General features: G+C 46.8%; 1 protein-coding gene across 2 annotated transcripts in view; it reads left to right on the top strand.

The window, feature by feature from the left end:
* Positions 1-22,165, top strand: part of LCLAT1 (lysocardiolipin acyltransferase 1) — a 718,584-nt gene that overhangs the window by 289,756 nt on the left and 406,663 nt on the right. For both annotated transcript variants that reach the window (XM_078649857.1, XM_078649858.1), the window contains one exon: positions 6,711-6,882. In XM_078649857.1, coding sequence (XP_078505983.1) covers positions 6,711-6,882 — 172 coding nt within the window. The remainder of the gene's footprint in view (positions 1-6,710; positions 6,883-22,165) is intronic.

The following is a 22,165-nucleotide window of genomic DNA, read 5'->3' on the forward strand; positions in this document are numbered from 1 at the left end:
TGTATCATCAAACAAATATCAGGTCTCAACCCCAAGACAAACTTTGACACGAACTGCCCTATGTCTTTGGGATCCATTACATCTAGTCCACTGTATTGCTTGAATGTTTTCAACAATCTTTCATAAAACTCGTGAACTGTCTCCTTGGGTTCCTGCCTTGTTCGGTCTATTTTTACCCAATCTATATCCTGTGGTGGTACCTTATCTTTCAGCCATGCTATTACCCTTTCATACTTTCGCATGACAATCTCAGATGGTCCATTTGTTCGAGCATCCCTCAATGGTTCAGCATTTGGCCATTCGACACTAGTCTTGCACGGGGTCCACAAATCAGATGGGACCACGATGTCAAACAACGTGTTCAAATCTATCCACAGTACTTTCGAGATTTTAACGAACCTCTCTACCTGCTTATACCATTCGACTGGATTGTCCCGCAACTTCGGAAATGAGTTGGTAAATGCGGCTAAGTCTCCTCTACTCCAGGGCACATGTACATAATTTCCATTTGATATTTCTCGCAAAGGGAATGCCTCCATCTGCATTACCCTTCCCTCAGGGGTCATCACATTTGTACTTCGCCTAACTGTGCCCTTTTTCGACCACCTTTCTTCCCATTTATCCAGTTCTCTCCACACTCTTATCCCTGTTACCAGCTCTCTTATGTGTGTTTTTAATCCAGTAGTTCTCTTCTCATCTAGATCTTGGTCTGCGTACTGTAATCTGTGGTTGCTCTGCAATGCCCTTGTCCTAGACAAATCCACGGCATACTTGTCTGCCAAATCAGTCAGTTTTTCATGAAACGCTCTAGCTTTCCTAGTAATATCCTTTGCCATGAACAATAACTCATCCTGTTCGTACAATTCTATCCTTTCCAAAGGCAATGTTCCATCTATTATCTCATCAACATCTGATTTTAAACTGGTAACATCAAGCCTTTTTGCCTTAATTTCAGCTTTCAAGACACTCAATTTAGCTCCTCCATCCGCATCTCTCCCATCCCAGCTCCGAGATCTACGTTTAGGTATGGGTGAATTATAAGGAGTCCTCCCCTGTTCCCATCTCTCTAGATCCCATGCCTTTCCGTCTTCTCGGGGTGGGTGGTGAAACACTCCTTCATGCCTCATAGCCCCTCTCTCCCCCTCCGGGCTAGTTTCACGGGATGCAGGGTAAGATGTTCCATTACTCCCTCTTTCTTCCCTACTTCCCTGTGATTCCTGATTATTCGAGGCGTGGCGGGACCTATCGCTGTTCTCCTTTCTCCAATGTTGAACGTCTTCCCCGAGTGTATGATGAAGGCACCTAAACCTATTCTGAAAAGCCCGTACCGCCTCATCTCCTCCCTTCCCCCAGAGACGGGACATTTCCTCACATTCTACAATCCTAGTATTTTGTTCCGGCTGTTCTCTCTGATTTGTAGGACATGCATCCCCTCTATTCTCTTGACTTTGGCCTTCCCGGCCCTGACTGCTTTCGCTGGCCCCACAATGAGATACAGTCCCGTTACCCCTGCTTTCCCACTCTGGTTCCGTTCTTGTCCTGTTACTCGGAGATACTATGGACCCGTCCCATTCCCTCAAATCAGCTCTTAACTCTGAAAAAGATCTTGGCCGCGGTCCCCTTAGATCCATTGGTCCTCTCGGACCTCCCTGTTCTGAATTGGGACCGACAGTTGTGTCTAATGGGGTGTTCCACGTTACCGAACCTGGTAATTGTTTCCATGCATTCGTCACATTATTCCTCCTTTCCATCTCAATCCTTTCCCTATCCAATTGCCTTTGTTGTTCCCCTCTATCTCTCTCAGAATTATAGATCGAAACTATGGGTCCTATGGTAACAGGCACTTGAAGAGCGTCTGGCAATCCCACAGACTCAACCCTTTCTGTGGTTGGCGTTTTCTGCACCACAAACCTTCCCACTACACTCTGTACAGTGTTGTTTGGAGGTGTTTCTCCGCCTTTGCTAGGTGTCCATTCCGAAATAGGGAGTGGTGTATATCCCTCTATCTCATTCCCATCCTCCCTTGCGAGCCCTCTATCTTCTATCAACTCCACTCTCGGAGGTGGTCTATCCATTAACAATCTGTTTATCAGATTGTCCTCCGACTCGCTTTCCTCGTCTTCTTCCATGAGGTTTCCTCCTCCTGACACCTCCCTCATCGGATACATTTTCTCCACCTCAATAGTCTGTACTCTCCAACGCTTTTCCTCCTCATCCCATTTGGAATCTCGCACTGCCCTTACCGATCGCGTCAGCCTTTGTTGACGCCTGTTCAAATTTCGGTCGTGTGCAGCCTTAATCCATGCATTAAGAGCCTCAAACTGTGTTGGTCTGGGCGAGGGTTTCAATGAGGACATGGTTGCTTTCAGCCGATGTAACACCTCTAATTTAAACGTCCCGTACTTCGGGAACTGCATTTCCTCATTCCCTTCCGTAAGCTTATTCCAAGCCCCAATCCACAATATCGTATGCAGCCCAACATTCGTTGCCATATAATGAGCTGGCGTACCCTCTGGGGGAGCCTCTTCCCCGTAATAATGTTCACTTCGTTTACGTTTAAAAATCCCTTTCAAACACTTAAAACACTTCATGATTTCTCTTTCCTCCGCGTTTGTTTACTTCCTGATGATATTCCACCAATCTCGGCGCCGTTCTCACTAACTGGCCTATCCGTACGCGACTTTCCTCCGACGTCACTCTAGCCGCCCAACCAGAGCGCGGCTCTAGCTAACGTCACACCAACCGCTCAATCACAGCGCGGCTCTAGCCGACGTCACCCGTCCCCCTTCGCAGCAGTTCCCCTCCTTTCTCAGCTCGTCTCCTCGGTCATGCACGCATCCCATTCATACTCTGAAAAATGATTACTTCCGTCCAAGCGATCACCTTTCTTTGACTGTACGCCCACAGTCTTTCTGTAGTTGTCACCTTAACTTGGCAAAATGTCTTTCCGTTTACTTCCAGACAATCGCCTTCTCCGATAGGTTACTCACACGCAGTAACTTTCGACCAGCGTCCGTTACTCATACACTCACTCTTACACTCCCCCTATCTTGGATCCACGGCGGTCAATGGTACCTCGTGACCTCCGTACTATGGTCGACAACTACCCTGGATGTTCGATACACCCAAAACCACTTAAGCTCTGGCCTGAACTTAAGATTTCACCAGTTCACCCGTTTACCAGGTTACCAGTTTACCAGGTTGAGCGCGCTCACAACCTTCTCTCATTCACACTACAGGCATTCAACTCCGCAAGACATTACAATACAAATACAACACAAAACACCGCAATCTGTTCACGCATGACCCTTTTTATACTCACTCTCCGATACTGCTGCTTTTCTCGCACCGTCTGCACCTTTCGGCACACGATTCTTCCGCTGCTCGTCTCTCGGCGTCTCGGGCCTTGGGGTAAACTAACCTCTCTAGATTACCTTCCTCAAGAAGATAACCATCCTCACTCTGCTACCAACTGCTAACGCGGGATTACTGGTTACTAATTATCTTACCAAATCCCATTTCCTGTCGACTGAATCGTTGGTACCTGTCTTGAGTAAAAGGTAATCTCGCAATAAAGCAATCAATTTAAGAACTTACACCACTCTAAATGACCACTGACCAAAATTAAGTTTTAAAGATTTAATATAAAGTCAAAGATAACTGAAGATACAAACTTCTCAAAATGAGATTAAGAAGATAAATCGGTATCACTATGAACATGAACTTTTTGAATAGTCTGAGTCTGAAGAACAAAATAATAAGTACAACTTCCAATAACATGAGCGTTGCCAAAATGAATACAAGTTGCAACCTCAAAGTCATTACAGAAAAGAAAAATTAAGGTTAGTCTGTCCCTACACTATATTAAGTGACATCCCTACTTAGCAAGATCTTAACCCTCTAGGTGTCAGCCGTGGTGACTTCCTAAGAAGATCACGCACTTCTCTTTGTCTCTTCTCTGATAATGGGTCTCTCCTGATCAGCCTATCTGCCTACCCATCCGCTTCCTTAGGCTCCCAAAATCATCTGCTCTGCTCTCCTCCCGGGTCACTTTCCCTAATACCAAATCACATTTCCAATAGAAACGCCCCTTGGGACGCCCCTCACGTGGTACATCTTTGCGCGGCAAACTCCATGATGGTACTCTTGAAGACCCTCGTTATAGTTGACCTTGGTTCCCAGGCTCCTTCTTCCGTGCGCTGATACCCCCTGAAATTCCTGGAAACTCCTACAGGCCTGCGCAAGGCGCCACTGAACAAAGTCCCTTTCATTCGAGCTGATTAGGACCCTCGCACCTGCATACAGCTCATCCTGCAGTGGGCCTCAAATTCCAGACTCCACCATATCTTTGGTCATAAAACACTCTCAAAGCTCCATGCTGGACACCTCACGACCTCTCCTCTAACGAGCACATGGCAATTTAAACTACATGACATTATCTGCTCTGGCCTACTTGATTTACATGCAGCAGGTCCCTGCACTCTTAAAACGTTAACTTGATTTAAACAGCAAACATTCTTAACTAGCATACGTTTCTAAAATAACACATCTATAAAGCATATACTTTTAACCCTAAGTTCAATAGTACATTTGGAAGAACCATGTCAACCTTATCTCACGTAAATTTAGCAGCACGTTCAGGTTTGCTGTGAATTGCCCTAAGGCCTACACATAATACTGGATTTTCAAAGTTACATTTAATTTGGACATGACTCTTTTAACATGAGAACATGAGGTTTTCACATATATTCCAACATTTCTACATTAATCTCACACCGTTATAATTATAGTTACTCTACTTAGCATTCTATACATTTCACTACTGAATATAAACCACTCTATATATTTCACTCCTGGATATAAAACACTCGTGTGCAAAACATGTTTAAACTAACTACGTGCTTGTAAATATGGTGTACTTATACATTTTTTCCCAAACTCGTGCTCTCTCATCACTATGCCATTCCAGTTTGAACCCAGCCATATGCAAATCAGTCTTGACCCTGTGCCCCATGGGAACAGTCCAACCTGAACTGCCAAGCCAGATCCTCCCTGGACTGGAAACAAGCATCCTAGGACCGGTTTCGGGCTTTCAGCCCTCATCAGCCAGGATAGCTTGACTCCAGTGGCATGGAGAGCACAGGACCCCCGTCTGAGCATACTTGGGGTTACAAATGCAAAAAGAACAATTGATGGGCAGAATGCAGAACAAGATCGGTTCTAGACAGTGTAAATCGGCCGCAGTAACATGCTAAAAGCTTTTGTTTAAATGTTTACAGTGCTTCAAAAGCCCACACTGGCTCCCAAGCAGCCTGTAGATTTTCTGGTGAGCCAGTTGCACTCATGTACATTTCTTTCACATAGAAGGTACCCTGGAGAGCAGGCTTGTTTGACTTTAGCTGCCTCTCCCTTCTATAATCTCACAGCAGAGGGGACCCTTCTTCTGCCCTTTCAACCTTCAGCAACTCAACCGTGCAGAAACAGTTGATTTTTAAACAAAAAGTTTGGGAACTATTTAGATCAAAATATTAAAGCTTGGGAATGTCGTTCCCCCCTGACCATGCCCACTTCGACCTCTGGGTGAGATTGAATCATCTCGCTGAGACGTGATTGACAGTCTCAAGCCAAAGGCTGAGGCGGACCCAAAACAGACAGTGGTTGAAGTGGGGGGCGTATCGCTGGCTGTAGGTATATTTAAATCAATAGGTCAGCTCGACAGCTGCAACCAAGGCCTAAAAATGCAGAGGAATGTTCAGCTGCTGGGGGCGGGGACGTACCTCTGCACATCCCAGGCAGATAGATATCGTTCAACTCGAGACAAAGCAGAAACTCAGTTTGCGCGCATCCCGTGGACGTTAGCAAGGTTGTCTCTTTTCCATCAATGAGTTTTGGGTTCACTTCTGCCGTGGCAGCATGTCTTCCTTGTGCTCGTAAATCTCACTTGCCTCGGGAGATCTGCGCGCAGCTTTTAATAAAACATGGAACCCATAGGCTCTCCCTTTTTTGCATTTAATTGACTTATTGAAGTGTTGGACGGGCACCAGTGAGCGTGTGGGGTAAAGGTAACTTTCTTTTTCCGCAGGGATTTGCAAAGACATTGATATGATTTGCAAATAATATTGTCCCTCGTAAGCTGAGCACGTAAAATGAAAGGAAATATAAAAAGTTGTTTCTAGCATGACCTCTGAGTATTCATCTTGTTTGCTTAACTGCTAGTCTTAATACTATTTTTAGTTCCACTGGGGACGGCAGTGTTTTGTTTGGAAAGTTATTTTAAGCGCATTTTCGTGTTTTATTATGAAATATATTGTGCAATTGATTAAGGTTTAAGTCCCCTTAGTAATGTTTTGTTTATTTATCTCCTTTACGAGCCTTGTCGGTTGGGAGCACATTAATGATCCCTAAACTCAGGGGTTTTGCAGGAGACTGGCTCAGGGTTGACGGAACAGCGCCCTCTGCTGCTCTTCATTCACTCTCAGACGCAGCATTGTCTCATACAAGAGGCGCTGCTCGCTGTCTGTGGCCTTTCTATTGGACTTGCCGAGTAGTAAAGTTGATTTGCGTTCCTGTTGGGCCTAGCTTGTTTTTCTCATCTAAACTGAGATAAAGAAAATGGCGGCTGTTGTACACTCTGCCTGCCCACTTTGAGTGCTTCCTTCCAAAGGGGTGGCAGGTGTCCGACTAACCCCTCTTTTCTCTTTCTGTTTCAGAGCCATGGTGTCGTCATGGAAAGGCATCTATTTCGTGTTCGCGCTCTTCGTGGGGAGTTTCTTCGGCAGCATCTTCATGCTAGGCCCTTTCCTCCCGCTGATGTTTGTCTCCCCCGGCTGGTATCGCTGGATCACCGACCGAGTCGTCGCCACGTGGCTGACCCTCCCAGTGGTAAGGCAGCCAAGCAATCGGCCTGGGCATCGACAGTACCGCGACAGCACCGCATGGACTGTCAATGTGCAGAGAAAATTGGTACTGCTGCATTCTGCTGTGTGCGCTAGGGCGCTGGTTAACCCTTTGACTTCTGTAAACCTCCCATTAATCATTACTGAAAGGCGAGCCCCCCCCTCACCAAATCATTATTGGTATCCGGGGATCCCCACCGAGTCATTACTGAAATGCTGGGACTCCTTCCAGCGTAAACAATTTCCATGATTTGAACCTCAAAACAATATACAACCATTCATCAAACAGATGCACAAAAATACACATGATGAAATATGTATTTTAATAAACAAATCTTTAAAAAAAAAATCATTATAACTGGAAGGTTGGGGGGTTTCTAATCAAACTGAGTCCACCCATCCATCTTTTAGAACCACAACCCACTTTTTAGAACGACAAACTATCGTGACCCAGCCCCCTTCTCCCCCCCCTAGCTTTAATGGGCATGAGATGGCCAGTTCTTTTAATATAAAAAAAGTTTGGGTGCTATAAGCGCATTGTTAGTTACAGACCGCACATTTTCCTTTGAAATAGCTGCCACTAAATTTGCACACACCATTTTACCAATAAAACTATATTACGCACAAGGTAACGTGGAAATTGGGCTTCACAGAGTAGTTATTATTTGTGCGTCAACAAGTAAAGTGTCTTGATTTGTTCTGATTCTATCATTGATTTTATCATACTTCATAATTACAAAAAAGTGAATCAATTTTGCTTTCGTAACTGCTGAATTTACAATTTGTACTGTTACGAAAAAAGGACATCCTACATCTTTTCCTTTCATACTTGTGTTTCCCAGCAAGATTGTCTGGTAATTCACGTTACTTTTCTTTAGGAGTTTGTAAACCGCAGTCACCATGTAAAAAAATGTAGCAACAGTTTTCAGAACACATTGCCTGACATTTGACCTCTGTCTTGAAAGTGCAGCAAATGACAAGTTAAATGTAGACTTTAAAGGCGCCTTTATGTATTGCTTGGACTTTCTCAATTTGGAAAAACTGGTCTGTACTGTATTCTGTTTGATGGATTTATTCCGCTTCCACAAATCAGTCTGAGGACACCAACTCAGTTTGTAGCATCTGATTTCAAATTCCTTTACATTTACGGGATGTTTTAAAATTGTCTATCTTACACGTGCCTTCTTTATTTATTCACACTTTATTAATCTGTTAATCCTGTTTAATTAAATAAGCAGTCCCGGACCCAAGGAGTAGGTGTAGTGACCCCCAGTGGTCCTTGGACCATAGGTTAAGAACCACTACTCTTTACACTGCATTATCCTTTCACCAGCTTGAGCCACCTAGCGGCACATAGTGTCAACTAAGATTGCATTACAGGAAGGACTTGCACCTTTCGTCCCACCTGTTTGTCACTTATTCATGGGCCCTGAAGGTAATTGTGGTGACGTGCACAGTGTGTCCTCCATAACTCGTTAGGTCCTGGGCAGCAGTCCTCCACCGAGATGCCATCTCTGTTTTTTGGCTAAAACCTTCCTTTTAAAACACTGTTGTACACAGAAAGCAGAAGTATGTTTCTAAATCAATCTGTGGGTGTGTGAGTCTGTGAGATGTGTGCAAGAGTAAATAAACAAAATACATCTTTTCACTGTAGGTTCTCCAAAGACACTAAAAAATTAATGACAAAAAAGAAACAGTATTACTTGCTTGCACCATACCAAATACTGCAGCATTCATCCATGGGCATGGGATATTTAAACCTTTATTGTTGGGAGACCTGCTGGGCCGTTGCCAGCATAAAAGTACTTTCTGAAGCCAAAAATTTACCTTTGATCTCAAGAAGAACACATTCACATACTAGCTCTTGCAACTTTTTTTTTTGGAACAATTTTTTTATTAGCATTTAATTATAAGAACAATTGCGTAAGTACATGTATAGCATGTGTCCTGGGCTCTTACTCCTGCAAGTATACTACATTTGTAGTATGTTATCACTTCCTGGGTGAATACATAGGTATTGCAGTTACAACGTGTCAGCTGGTATGGCAAATACAATACTTATTATAATTACATATGGTCATATTTCAGTCTCACCCATAAATAACTGAGTGCAAGCCCTTGGTCACTATCAAAGTAAACATTTCTACATGGCAATACGGTTTCTACATGTCAAACGTATTGCCATGTCTCATGACTCCAACAATTTAATTAACATTAAACAGAACAGCGAAAAAACTCTGGCAGCAATTAGCGGTGGTGGTACAATACAACATCTCTTCAGGCATTTAGACGGACCCGTGTATATATGGTAGTATCGGTCTCCTCTAAACTCCCAGATGGATGTACGACTCCACTAATTCCTGAGTAGAGGGCAGTGTCATGGGGCCTTCCAGTGAACATCAGTTACCGGGGTACATAGATCAGATATGTCACAGATATCTAGGCTTGGAATCAAAGGATATACCAACTTCTTCTCCCGGAGAACCCATGTGTGGGGAGGAAGGTAGTCTAAGCATGAGGCCCTACACCGGGGATCACCGCCCGCACCCACATTCAAACCACTCATCCAATGTCAACGGGCATCATTCAAACAGTGGAGCAGTCTCCCATGTCTGTACCCGCTGGGAGGGACTCCCTGTCTGGTGCAGGTCTCCTGTGGCCCCACTCAGCTGGTCCGTTGCCTTCATCCTCTCCAGCATGATACCCCATGCCTCCATGTCACAATCCGCATTTTCCTCTGTGCGAACGGTACGCTGCCGGCGCTCCTCCGCTACTCCTCATTCATACATGTCCACCTTCTATTTAGCCAAAGAGGGGCCGTAGAGTGTGTCCAGTGTATAGTGATATGTCGTTTCACCAACACTAGCCCCAGTAGGACAAATTTACACTGCATACAGGTCTTTGTTTTGGGGGACGGTAAAACTCCTAAAAAACATTGCATGATCGATGCTTCGACTGCGATTCTTGTAATAGCTCGCAATAATTCCAGGATCTCTATCCAGTAAGTCCAGAGGTGAGGACAGTCCCAGGTCATATCTGTAAAATGAGCCGGCTCAGCTCCGCATCGGGGGCATGCTGAAGTATGCGCTCGATCAAAGCGTGATAGTTGGAGTGGGGTCAGGTAGGTGCGGTCCAGGTAGTGAAATTGGGTGGTTAAAACAAGCATTGCTGGCCGCTTCCTGAACCTGTGCAAATGCCCTTTTCCTGAACCTGTGCGAGTGCCCATCCAATATCTCCAGCTTCACCCTGCTGCGTTTCCTGGCCCACACTAGGGAGACGAGAACGCTGCTTAGGATGGTAAAGGTGGCATTGGTGATTCGACAGAAGGAGTTCTGCAGTACATGGAGGCAGCGCAGTAGAAAGATAATTTTTGCCAGGGCTACTTGCCCCATAACAGATAGAGGAAGGCAGTTCCAGAAGTGTATCGATGCTTCTAGACCTGAAAGGACTGCTCCCGCATTCAAGGCATATATTCAACCTCTGCTGTATGGGCAACGGGGATACCTACGTAGCCGAAAAGGCCACGCTCCCACCCAAATGCCGAAGCAGGGAGATCCATGTTCTTCTTCCCAACCAGTAGGTACAGAACTGACTTCTGGTTATCAATAACCAACCCCGACACTGCCCCAAACTCTGACAATATGTTCAGTAGGGTGGGCACAACCATTTCTGGATGACAGATATAAATATAGTGTCATCCGCATACAAAGATATGACATGTGTACGACCATCAACAGTTACACCCCAATGGACTTTGTCCCGCCACAGGCGGATCTCCAGTGGTTCATCGCCAGCGCGAAACGGAATGGGAACAACGGACATCTCTGCCTTCTGCCCCACTCTATAATAATGAGTGCAGAACCCCCCCCCCCCACTGTGCACTCTAGGCATTGGGTGACAATGCAGTAGACAAACCCATTAGATAAAATCCAGACCTAGGCCCATTCTTTCGCAAACCTCCTATAGGTAGATCCACCGCAGGTTATCGAAGGCTTTCTAGATGTCCATTGCGACTGCAGCCTGTACATCCATGCCTGACGTGGAGTGTAATATATGAGACAAACTGATGTGGGTTCCCCGACCCATCATAACCCACATTGATCTTCGTGAACCAATTGTGTGACCACCCTACCTAGGTGCATCGCTAGTACTTTAGCCAATATTTTGGTGTCAACCCCTAACATGGACAGGGGTCAGTAAGAGCCAGGCAGATTTGGTTCCTTACTCGGTTTGGAGAGCATAACTATCTGGGCCTCCCAAATGGAGGAAGGGAGAGTCCCCACTCACTTGGCCTCATGTATGGTCTCTAACAACCTAGGGAGTAATACGTATGCAAATGTCTGAAAGTACTCCACTGGGAGGCCATCTGGACCCGGTGCTTTGCAGCACGCCATGCTCCTCACTGTCTCCCGGAAGTCTTCGAGTAAAATCTCACCCCTAGCTCCTCACCTAAGCCATCCGTGTGGTGTGGGAGTTCCAGATTGTCAAGGAGTCGTCCTATAGCATATCTATTAACCACCTTGTTCTTTCTATACACAACTTCCAAGTGGGTGCACAATAAGGAGTTGATGGTCATCTGTCCTCCTTAATATCCGCATATTCAGGGGTGGGAGGGCGGGCATTCTCGCCTGAGGAGCCATGCCAGCAGCTTTCCCGATTTATCTCCTTCTCGGTGCAGTCGCTGGTGGTAATCCTGGCGGACCATGCAGTCTAATCTATCCCATATCACCCCCACTCTGCGCTGGGCATGTAGCAGGGCCTCACTGCGTGTGTCCATGACAGGGCCTCTATCTTGTGGCCAATGTGCTCTCCGCCTCTGTAAGGTCCTTCTCTAACCTTTTCCTCATACCACCAACTTTAGACAGGCATTCCCCACGCGTCACCACCTTCAATGCGTTCCACTCAGTCCCCCTAGCTGCAGTAGACAGCCAGTTGGTGCGAAAATAACCACAGGTCACCTCCCTAAGGTCCTCTCTGAATAGGCTATCTTTCAGGGCTTCAGGTTGTAGGCATCAAAGAGGGACCCTCCGTCGGCAGCTCCTCATCTCCCATCTCATAACACAGTGGAGTGATCTGAAAGAAATCTCCCCAATACCCGTATCTGCAGGACTGCAGCAGCAGTGCCTCCAGAAAGCAGGAATCGATCCAAGCGGCTATAGACTGAACGCCAGGGGTGTTTCACGTTTAGCCCCATTCATCAGGGTGTATCGTGCGCCACAGGTCCACACAACCCAGGCGCTCCATGACCTCCTGGAGGGCGGCTGACATATTAGGTTTTGTGTGTGCTTTTTGGGGGGTGTCTTTCTAATGTGCCATCTAACATGAAGTTAAAATCACCTGCCCACAAAAATAAAATCCCCGCGTATGGCAATAGTTGTTACTCCAGATCTAGATAAAAACCAGCATCATCTACATTTGGGGCGTAGAACTTCAGCAAGCATACTTCCGTGCCATCTAACACTCCATGCACCAAGACATATCTCCCCACTATGTCCGCAACACAGCAAGCGACCTGAAAGGGGATTTGCGGGGCTACCCAAATCACCACCCCCAGGTAGAGTATGTGGTGGAGAACATCTGACCCCTCCATTTTCTATGTAGCTTTTGAGTCTCCGGGTCTGACAGATGCGTTTCCTGCAACATAGCTACGTGACTCCCATGTCTACGAAGATAAGTTTGTACCCTATATCTATTCACAAATGAATTGAGCCCTCGTACATTTCAGGTTACAAAGTTAAAACGAGCCATCTATTAAAGTTCTTGCAGAGTTCCGCCATATGCGCCCCACCAATGTCGCCGTCTTAACAAAACATGGTAATCACTAACATCTCCCCCCACCCACTGGGTAAACAAATTAAGAACAATATGTGCCTCCCTAATCATAGATCAACTTACAACTCCCACCCTACGGAACTGGAGTGAATCAAAACAAATGTTCATCCCACTACCCAATCACAAAAAAAATTGTACACAAAAATACCAACACGTATGCAATTGCCACACACACCTGTCATACAACAACGCACTCAATTACATTACAGTCACTCCACTGTTATCACCGTGCTGGGATGAGGAGGCGCTCCGAATGCTTCACTCGCCAGTGAGCCACGGGTGCACCCATCCATCAACAGCTTTATTACGTACTTGGTCATGCCCACTCAGCTACCCCAGTCTCATACAAAACTAAATAGCAAGGAAAATCAGATGGGGAGAAGAAGGTATAGTGAAGAGGAAAGAAGGCAAGAGGCCTAGATGACAAAGAGGGGCGTGGGGGGGGCGCAAACATACCACATCTGTGCCCATCTTACCTGTGTGGGAACTAGACTAGCAAGTCCAATTCCCAAGTACCCTTAGGAGCGGAGGTCTGTTAGACCTGGCACCGTTGGCGTGGGTCTCCCTTCCATTTTTGCTGTTGCCTCGTGTTTTTGCTGGTGTTAGATGCTTTGGGCACTGTGCCACTGCTATCCAGTGCCACAGTGCAAGTGCTTCCTATTGTAAATTGATATATTAATCAGTGGTTCCATGTTTGGCTATTTGGTTTACTTGCCAGACCCATGTCTAGTGCACTGAGTGTGCACAAGGCGTGTAAATCCAAATGCTGCTGGTGGGCTTGCAGCACTGGTTGTGCCACCCACAGAAGCAGCCTTGTAAAATGTGTCTAAGGTCTGCCATTGCAGAGCCTGCGTGCAGTCTGGCACTGTCATGCTGACTGGGCAAAGTGCACCCACTTGCCAGTCCCTAAACCTCCCATTTTCTTCATATCAGTCACCCCTATGGTAGGCCCAAGGGCAGGGTGCATTGTAAGTATAAGGTAGGACAAGCCCTGATGTGTGTGGCATGTCCTAATAGTGAATAACAGCCATTTTCGTTTTTCACTATTGCAAGGCTACCTGTTCTCCATAGGCCAGAATGGGCTGTTAGATTGTTACATGGTTATAATCCTAACAGGCTCAGAGAACATGGTGGAAATTCGAGTTTAGTATGCCTGGACTCAGAATAATAAAATACATCTTTTAGTAAAGTTTAATTTAATATTCTGTGTTTGCAAATACCACTTTTAGAAAGTGGGTATTTGCTTGTCTAACCATTCAAACCTGCCTCTTCTAGGTTGTGTATTCCTTTGTCTGGTTTTGTGAGTGACAGGGCTGGGGGATTCCAAGAGACAGGCTGAGTCACCCAGTGGTGAATAGAGAGATCTGCATCTAGATGTGAGGGAGGAGTTGCACCTGATCCTTGAATAGGGCTATGCCTGCCTTCCACAATGCTGGCTCCACCCCCTGGGGACCGGCTGATGTCTCTGCCCTGCACACTGAAAGAAGAGGAGTCCTGTAAACAAAGTGCTCCAGGACTGTACTTGCCTTCCACAATGCTAGCTCCACCTCCTGTGGGGCGTCTGATGTGCCTGCCCTGCACTGTGAAAGGAAAGGAGAAGTCTGGTAAACAGAGTGCTTCAGAACTGGTTTGGACTGGCAAAGGCCCCTCTCACCTCAGAGAACAAAGGGTTTTGGGGTATACATATTGGGACCCTTATCCCATGAAATTAGATCACTTTGGACTACAAGAAGAAACCTTTACTGAGGAGAGGAACTTGAAGAAACTGAGGAGAGACTATTCCCAAGCTGAAGTGCTGCTTGGGGGATTGGCCTGTAGTGGGTGCCTTACTGCCAAAGGAAGGAGAAAAGAACTTTGTGTACTTTGCTTTCAACTTGTGAAGGATCTCCAAGGGCTTGGAAAAGAGCTTGCCTCCTGCTGAAGTCTCAGGGACAAGAGACTTCACCCCCCAGCTCCCCTGTGGAAAAGCAATTTGCTTTGCTATTTGGAAGAGAGAGCAGGTTTCCTGTTTCTTCCAAATAGCAAAGCAGTTTGCTATTTCGCGGCTCCCGCCCTTCCACAGCAAACTACAGTGTCCTGGGGGTGGGCACCCCGGGACACTGCAGGAGCCGGCGCCCAGGGCCACGACAAGGCTCCAGGAGGGGGGGCCGCGCCGCCCCCCTCTCACAACTTACAAAGCCCCGGGGTGGTGGTCCCCGGGGCTAGGGGGTCCGTCACAGACCCCCCAATTTAAATCTTTAGAGCCCCGGGGTGGTGGCGGTCCCCGGGGCGTGTGGGGGGGCCTGAGCCCTCCCACACATGGTATTTAAAAAAACAAAACCCTGGGGTGGCGGTCCCAGGGGCTCCATGGGGGCCGTGAGCCCCCGCCAACTAATTTAAAGAAGCCCCGGGGTGGCGGTTCCTGGGGCTGGGGGAGCCTGAGAACCCCCCCACTTAATTTAAAGGAGCCCCGGGGGTGGCGGTCCCCGGGGCTGGGGCGGCCTGAGAGCCCCCCGCACCTAATCTAAAGAAGCCCCAGGGGGTGGCGGTCCCCGGGGCTGGGAGGGGCCCCCCTTAACATAATCACTATTGCCCCCGGGATTTGGACCCCCCCTGGGGGCTAATTACCAAAGAAGCACGGGAGCCAGCGCACCGTTTTTTTAACAATTTCGGCCGAAATTCGCGCTGGGTGCACGAATCTCGACTTTTTTTTATTTTTATGCTTTCTGTGGCGGGGGGGGGTCCTTGTGGGAGCCCCTGAGCAGGCCCAGGGGGGGTCAGGGTGTTTCTACCCTTCCCCCTTTTTGCGAGTTTTTTTTCGCAAATTGAGAAAGTCTTCCCATTCATTCCAATGGGCCTTTAGGCCCTTAGGAATGAATGGGGAGGTATTCCTTAATTGCGACTCGCAATTTGCGGGTTGCAATTAAGGAATTTTAAGAAATTGCTATTTTTTTAGCGAGTTCTTCATGCATAGCCTTTTGCTATTCCTTATTAGCGAATCCTTATTTTTCGCTAATAAGGAATCGCAAAATGGATGCTTGATGAATCTATAGGTTAGTAAGGAGCAGACACGGAAATCCTTTGCTATATCAGAACCAAAGAATATTATCATATTTTCCTAGGAAGGTATGGCTTCTTTGAGATACATTCTGTTTCCGAGCTACCTCTGGAGCGAAGACATCTTGCAAATGTTATAAGTAAGGGTATGACATCCATGACTGATGGCTACTGGCTTCTTTCCATTCATCCCTGCTTCCCTAGGCGAGGCCAAACATAATGTGGGCCAGCATAAGCATTATGAATTTGTCCTTCTGGGACGGCATCACTGCCCTCATAAACTCAACCGGACAGATGAGATCACTGACCTGTTGGCCCATCCCTCTCCAGTGGGAATCCGTGACATCAGTGCACCTCGTGGTACGCTTATGTCACAGCTGGACGGGAAGGAGGGCAGGGCTGATGTGGAAGCAATTCCATTTCACCCCCACCCTTTGAAGAAGCAAAAAAAAGACCTGCATTAGCAATGCAATAGGTCTCGCATTTACTTGAGTTTAAGCTATTGACGTTGTAAATGACAGTGCCTTTTTTTTATGTTTTAAAAACCAAAACATAAATAAAAGACATTGTCATTTACAATGCCAATTGGTCAAACTCGCATCAATGCGAGACCTATTGCATTGCAAATGCTTGTTTACTTGTGAAGACACGCTTACAGGTGCTTTTCAATATATGGAAGGCAGGGCGGATCTAACCTTTTCCATCCGTCCGACTTCACAGTGGGCGTGTGCGGAGGACGGACCGGCGGCCATCCAAACTGCGCACCCGTCATTTTTTTCGCACCACAGTGGAATGTCCCCCGCGGCGAAGCATTTCAGGTGGCTGCAGCCAATGTTTGTTGTAATAACCTCTGGGAAATCAACAGTACAAACAGGCCCACCCGGCCCCAAAACAGGCCTAGTAACAGCCAGAGCACCAGCCCCCTCACTGACTTGTCAGACCAGCCTCCCCAACCCACTCAATAACGTGTGAGATCAGCATCTGGGGCACTGCCTGATTGATTGCCCAAAATGCCAGCTCGACCCTGCTCCACCCATTTTCTGGGGCCACCGTTTAACCCCCTCAATGTAGGAGTGTGTCGTTCAGTCAGATTCACAGCACAAGTTGGTCCTGCAGTGGCATCAAGAGACCCACATATAATATTATGTCCACCTATAAATGACACTCTCGGAACGGATTACGCCACCACAGCTTGCATTGCAGGGCATTCAATGGGCAGGTGCTAGAAGCTGCACTTCGTTCATTTAAAGGGGCGCACAGGTACTGTGGTATGGTGAGCACCTGCACTTAAATATTTTGCTGTCGAACCCTGCTGCAAGGAGTTTTTAGGTATCAATCAGCATTGCATGGTCCGAGAACTACAGCATTACCAACAACTGGACACCGCGTTATAGACACAAGTATGCCCTGTTATTAGACACAGTCAAGCACAGATACCTGCGCACAGTGCCCCCTGAGACTGTTCAGTGCTTGCACAGTATTCACACACTAACAGAAATGTGGTTACCAAGTACCTTGGCGACGGTACCAACTCTCTGTACAAAATTCATCGCATAGCCTATCTTAAATGTCCCATGGCATGCGCCTGGCTTTCAGTCAGCGTTGTTTTTAAGCCTGGAGAAGTATTTTATATTTTTACTTTCAGTTTAGGCGCTGTAAATGAATACAAACCTGCAAGGGAAATCCACAACTGTTTGAAAGTCACTGTCATGTCCCAGAAAGAGATGGCACCCAAGCTGTGGTAGTTACTCATCGTACACAGTCACCCATTGGGAAATGCCTTGTATCTGTTCTCCAACTGTTGCATGGATTCATCCTATATTAAGATTCACTCCGTCAAGGAAATGGAGGCGAGAGTCACGCTTTGTAGTCAAAATAGTTGCATTCTGGGGCCTGCAGTTTCGCCTTTACCACTGAAAGTACGGACTCACAAACACCAGCATGAAAAGTGTTGTTGGCGCACATGTCACGTATAGCTGTAGCAACCATGGACCACTCGCCCAGTTCACGGTCACCCAGTACCCCATCACCAGTACCCAGCCCTGACACAAAGCCACCGTGGAGCACTTATGCCACCGACCCTGAGTACCCAAATCAGCACAGCTCAGACTTTAACCTCTCAATATCCCGTTTACCACCATCTACCCACCGTGTCCAACAACACGAACCAGCGCAGGTCTCACAACGGAGTACACGTCAGTATGTGGAAATAAAAGAATGAGGCCAGTACGGACCACTACTCACCATCACCGGGAGGGTGCAAAAATCCACGGACAAAGGAGTGCGGGCGGGGGTAGGAGGTTGCGAAATTACATCTGCTTTCGGGAAAGTAAGAAATATCATTGTGCTTCACGGCCGAATGAAACAAGTGGAAAAAGTTAAAGGGCACTCCACATACAACAAGTAGTCCCTAAACATGACATACCTACAGTTGCAGCACAATGAAACTGTAGTTGGTCAGTGCTGCTTCCGATAAAAACGGAAGTGATGAATCGGAGCAGCAACCAATGGGGAGGCAGGAAATCAGAGTGACGCATAAATAACCCAATTGCAAGCAGCAGGCAAGGAGCAGGCGGGATAACCCTTACTAAACTGTTTACTTTAGTTATTGCGACAGCGCATGCGCTGTCTAGCCTCGACCTAAAAAAGGAATACTCTCCTGCATACACCAGAGGATCCTTTTCGTGCATCCCTAGTGTTGGCAAATAGCCGACAAACACACTAGGAGAGTTAGTGCGGCTGTCGGCCGATGGCCACAGAAAAGCACCAGAGTGATCTTATTGTTATCCCCTGAAAATTGCTGGGCACACACAGAACTCGCTGCAGGTGCCTTTAACCCATAAGATATTTCAAAATGCAGCCTCTTTGTGACCAAGTAACTAATCCAGAACAGATTTGCTATCACATTTTCCCTTCTTGCCAGTTACTTTGCGGCAGTGTTAAAAAGCAAAACCCAAACATTTAAATTGACTGTGCTTTTCATGACTCAGCCCCTCATGATTCAATCACCTTTCTGCTATCACACCGTGACCCCCAATTTACTGGAACCAGGGATAATATTTTTCCATTTTCAGCACTGATTTACTGTTTTTTTGATTTTTGGTAACTATTGATCAAATTGCAGGAAAAACATTGGTACATTTTTTTCGTTTACAAAAATATACCTATCAATTTAATTCCCCTCATCAAAAAGTTACATATTTTTTCAAAAGAAACACAAAGTAATGTTTCTGGTGCCAAACTGCAATATGTGGGCTGGGGTTAAGGTGGGAAAGTGTCAGCGTAGACTAAACAAAGAGGATTGGCAAGGAACAGTCACTGACGGAAGAAGCAAAAGGAACAAAAACAAAACATAGTAGGGAGGGAGAATACAATTAACAGGTTTATGGGGGGGACTAGGGGTGCTGCGACACCCACATGAGCATCTTAAATGGAGATCTAGCTGCCTTACTACAGATACCCTCAAAATTTGCAGCACTTGATTAAAAAAAATCAGTGTAAGTAGCTTCGATATTTCAAAATGATTAGTACCGCTGCCATATGGTTTCCCTTAATGCTGTGCTATCCCTTGATGCCATTCGGTTGTAAGGATGCGAAATAAAAGTAACTAAACTTAAATATCGTCCTTAAAACATGTGAAAAGGGTAAGCTGGGCAGATTATGACTTGGCAGAAAAAGGCAATCGTAAAACAGAAACCTCACAGAGGCCACAAATTGCAGTTAGGAGTTTCTGTTTTAGACTTTGTTTTATTTTTGTAACCAGTCATTTTCAAAGGCTACTCCCTTCTGTAAAATCTATATCTGAAGAAAGTCTTTGGAGGTTGAGAAATGTTTACTTTTAGCCTGTCCTGGCCTCAGGAAGTACTGGAGTGATCTGGTGGGAGGAGCTACGCTGCTGTCATCACCGAAAGAGACTTGAAGGTTCTGTAAAGGCACCGTGTGTGTCTGAGGCCGCAGACCTGTGTTTCTGCCCTGTAGGGGTGCAACTGAAGTTCTTGCTAGTGCACTCTGTGCGTTATTTGTCCACGTATGTCCCTCAACAACAGGTCCTCGAAGCTTGTGTGTCCTTTCTAAGCATGCGCACAAAGACCATAAGAGAGAGACCCGTTTTCCCAGCTTTACTCCATTAGGACGAGATCAGTTTCATATGTAGTTCTCTCCATCATCTGAAGTGACTGACATAGAATAATTGGCCTCTTCATGATGCTGCATAAGACCATACCGGAGACTGAATATTAAGACTAGAAGTCATCTTCTTTGTGCAGACACCACTCCGGCATCCTTAGCAGCAATCATCAGTGTCTCTCTCTGCAGCAGGGGTCTCCAGCCTTTTCCGTAGTGAGCTACTGCTGATTAGTGATAATCCTCATCAGCTACTTATGGTCATGCAGCTAGTAGTGCATTGTTCCCAGAGAACCCCCCCCCCCCCCCCCCCAACGCTCACCCTCGTTGACTTGCACAGTGCACACACACTCTTAAGTGTACAACACCCGCCAAGGATTTGAATGTTCCTATGCAAGCACCTCTGTGTAATGTACTGTGCCCTAGGCCGGTAGGATGCCTCAATTGGTTGAGGTCTTGACCGGAGAGCTACAGCAACAGCTTTGAATTCCAGCAGGGCCTACTTTGCCTGTCATCCTTACAGGATCCATAACATGCGTCCTGTCCTGTCATACAAGTAGCTGATGCAGTCTGTTTGTTGAGTTGACCAGATGCATTTGCTACTGTTCATGTCGGCGCAGGCGATCTGAAAAGCAGGGGTCAGGCCGCCATCTTGTCACAGTGTAGCAAAACCACCAAAAGCTCCTGGTGCTCTAGTTCTGAAAAGCTTGTGATGTGCGATCTGGGTGAGACTGGGGTGTTTAAGGCGTCTCTCAATGGCAGGGTATATGAAGCTGGTCAGTCGGAGAGCAGCAGCAGGTGCCTTGGAGACCAGAGAGAAAGCTCAGCGCAACCCTGCCTTGCATAGTTCCCGGCTAGGTGCATGTTGTAAACACCACCACCCAAGCAGGGCACACAATGCAATAGTATTGTAACTGTGCCACTCCGGTGGGGCGCATTATAACACAGTGCCAGATTGTTGTGCGCGTTTTGCCGCAGTGTTGTAGCTGCGTCATCTGAACTGCAGAGCTCTTTAAAAAGCAGTTTGCCGCCAGGGCCAGTGTACATTGGACCACAGAGTTGCCGCTTCCATTTCTCCAGCCCGCTAAAAAGATCCTTGTCTGGGTTTTTAGTGAAAAAGATCTAGTGTGCCTTGTTTGCTTTTAAGAAATGTCAGGGGGTCGCTAAAGAGACCATCTCGTAAATTAAATAGCAAATAAAATATTCCCATCAGATATCCAGCACTTCCTAACCAAGGGACGGAATGACACATATACTTTGATTACCAGTGAAGTCCCTTGTAGGCAAGATTCGCCCTGAGCATTTGCGCTGCCTTTCCCTTCTTTATTGTAGTGCTATAAAATAATGCTTTAAAAAACCGAAGCCAGGACCTTCATTTTACTTTTTCTTGGGCTGTAAAGAAATGTAAAATGAAGTTTCAAGCAGTGGCGGATCCTCCATGGGGGTATTTGGGCGCCTCCCCACTGATACCTCGCCGTGCGAGAAGGCAGAAACAAATAGTAGTTAACTACCATTTGTTTCTGCCTTCTCGCACGGCTAGAAAGCAGAAGTTCCTGGTTGAGAGAGTGGGCGGCGTTACTCGAGGGCAGGGGGGAGTGGCTTTCCCACTGTTGTTAATACTGTCTGTTTGGGCAGCCTGAGAGGCTGTCCAAACAGACCGTATTAACTGTATTAAGAACAGTGGGCAAGCCGCTCCCTCCTGCCCTCGAGTAACCCCTCCCACTCTCCCTGCTCTCTATATGCTGCAGCATACTGAGAGAAATGACGTGGTTGGGGCAGCTGGCCGAACCAATCACAGCGCTGTGCTGTGGTGGAGGGGAGGGAGGTTGCCTGCAGCCTTCCTGCGTGACGACGAGCACCATGGGAAAGGAATTCAAGAACAGGACGGCGGGAGTCGGGACTCTGGAGTTGGAACTTTACTTGAAGGCGCAAGGCGGGAAGGTATAGGTAAGTTAAGTTTATTGACTTAATATTTTATTTATCCCGCTTCCGAATCCCCCCCATCCCTCCCCAGCGCGACAACACCATTTCCACCCCACCCGTAATGCCGGTCGCGACTGGCCACTAATACTCCACCCAGGTCGGTCAATCTTAAGTTTTCATGAACTGGCCTTTGACGCTTTTTGTCCTCGTTCTTGATGGAGGAACCGGAACCTGTATTTACATTTTGGGAGATAAGTCTCAGAAAGTGTCTGCCGTGCTGTTGTTTGTGCCCATGCTCAGGGCACTGTGCACTCGAATTGTCTGTTTGCAGAAATGGGAGCGCCATGGCGCAGAGG

Source organism: Lissotriton helveticus, chromosome 6 (genome assembly GCF_964261635.1).
Source record: "Lissotriton helveticus chromosome 6, aLisHel1.1, whole genome shotgun sequence".
NCBI lineage: Eukaryota > Metazoa > Chordata > Amphibia > Caudata > Salamandridae > Lissotriton > Lissotriton helveticus.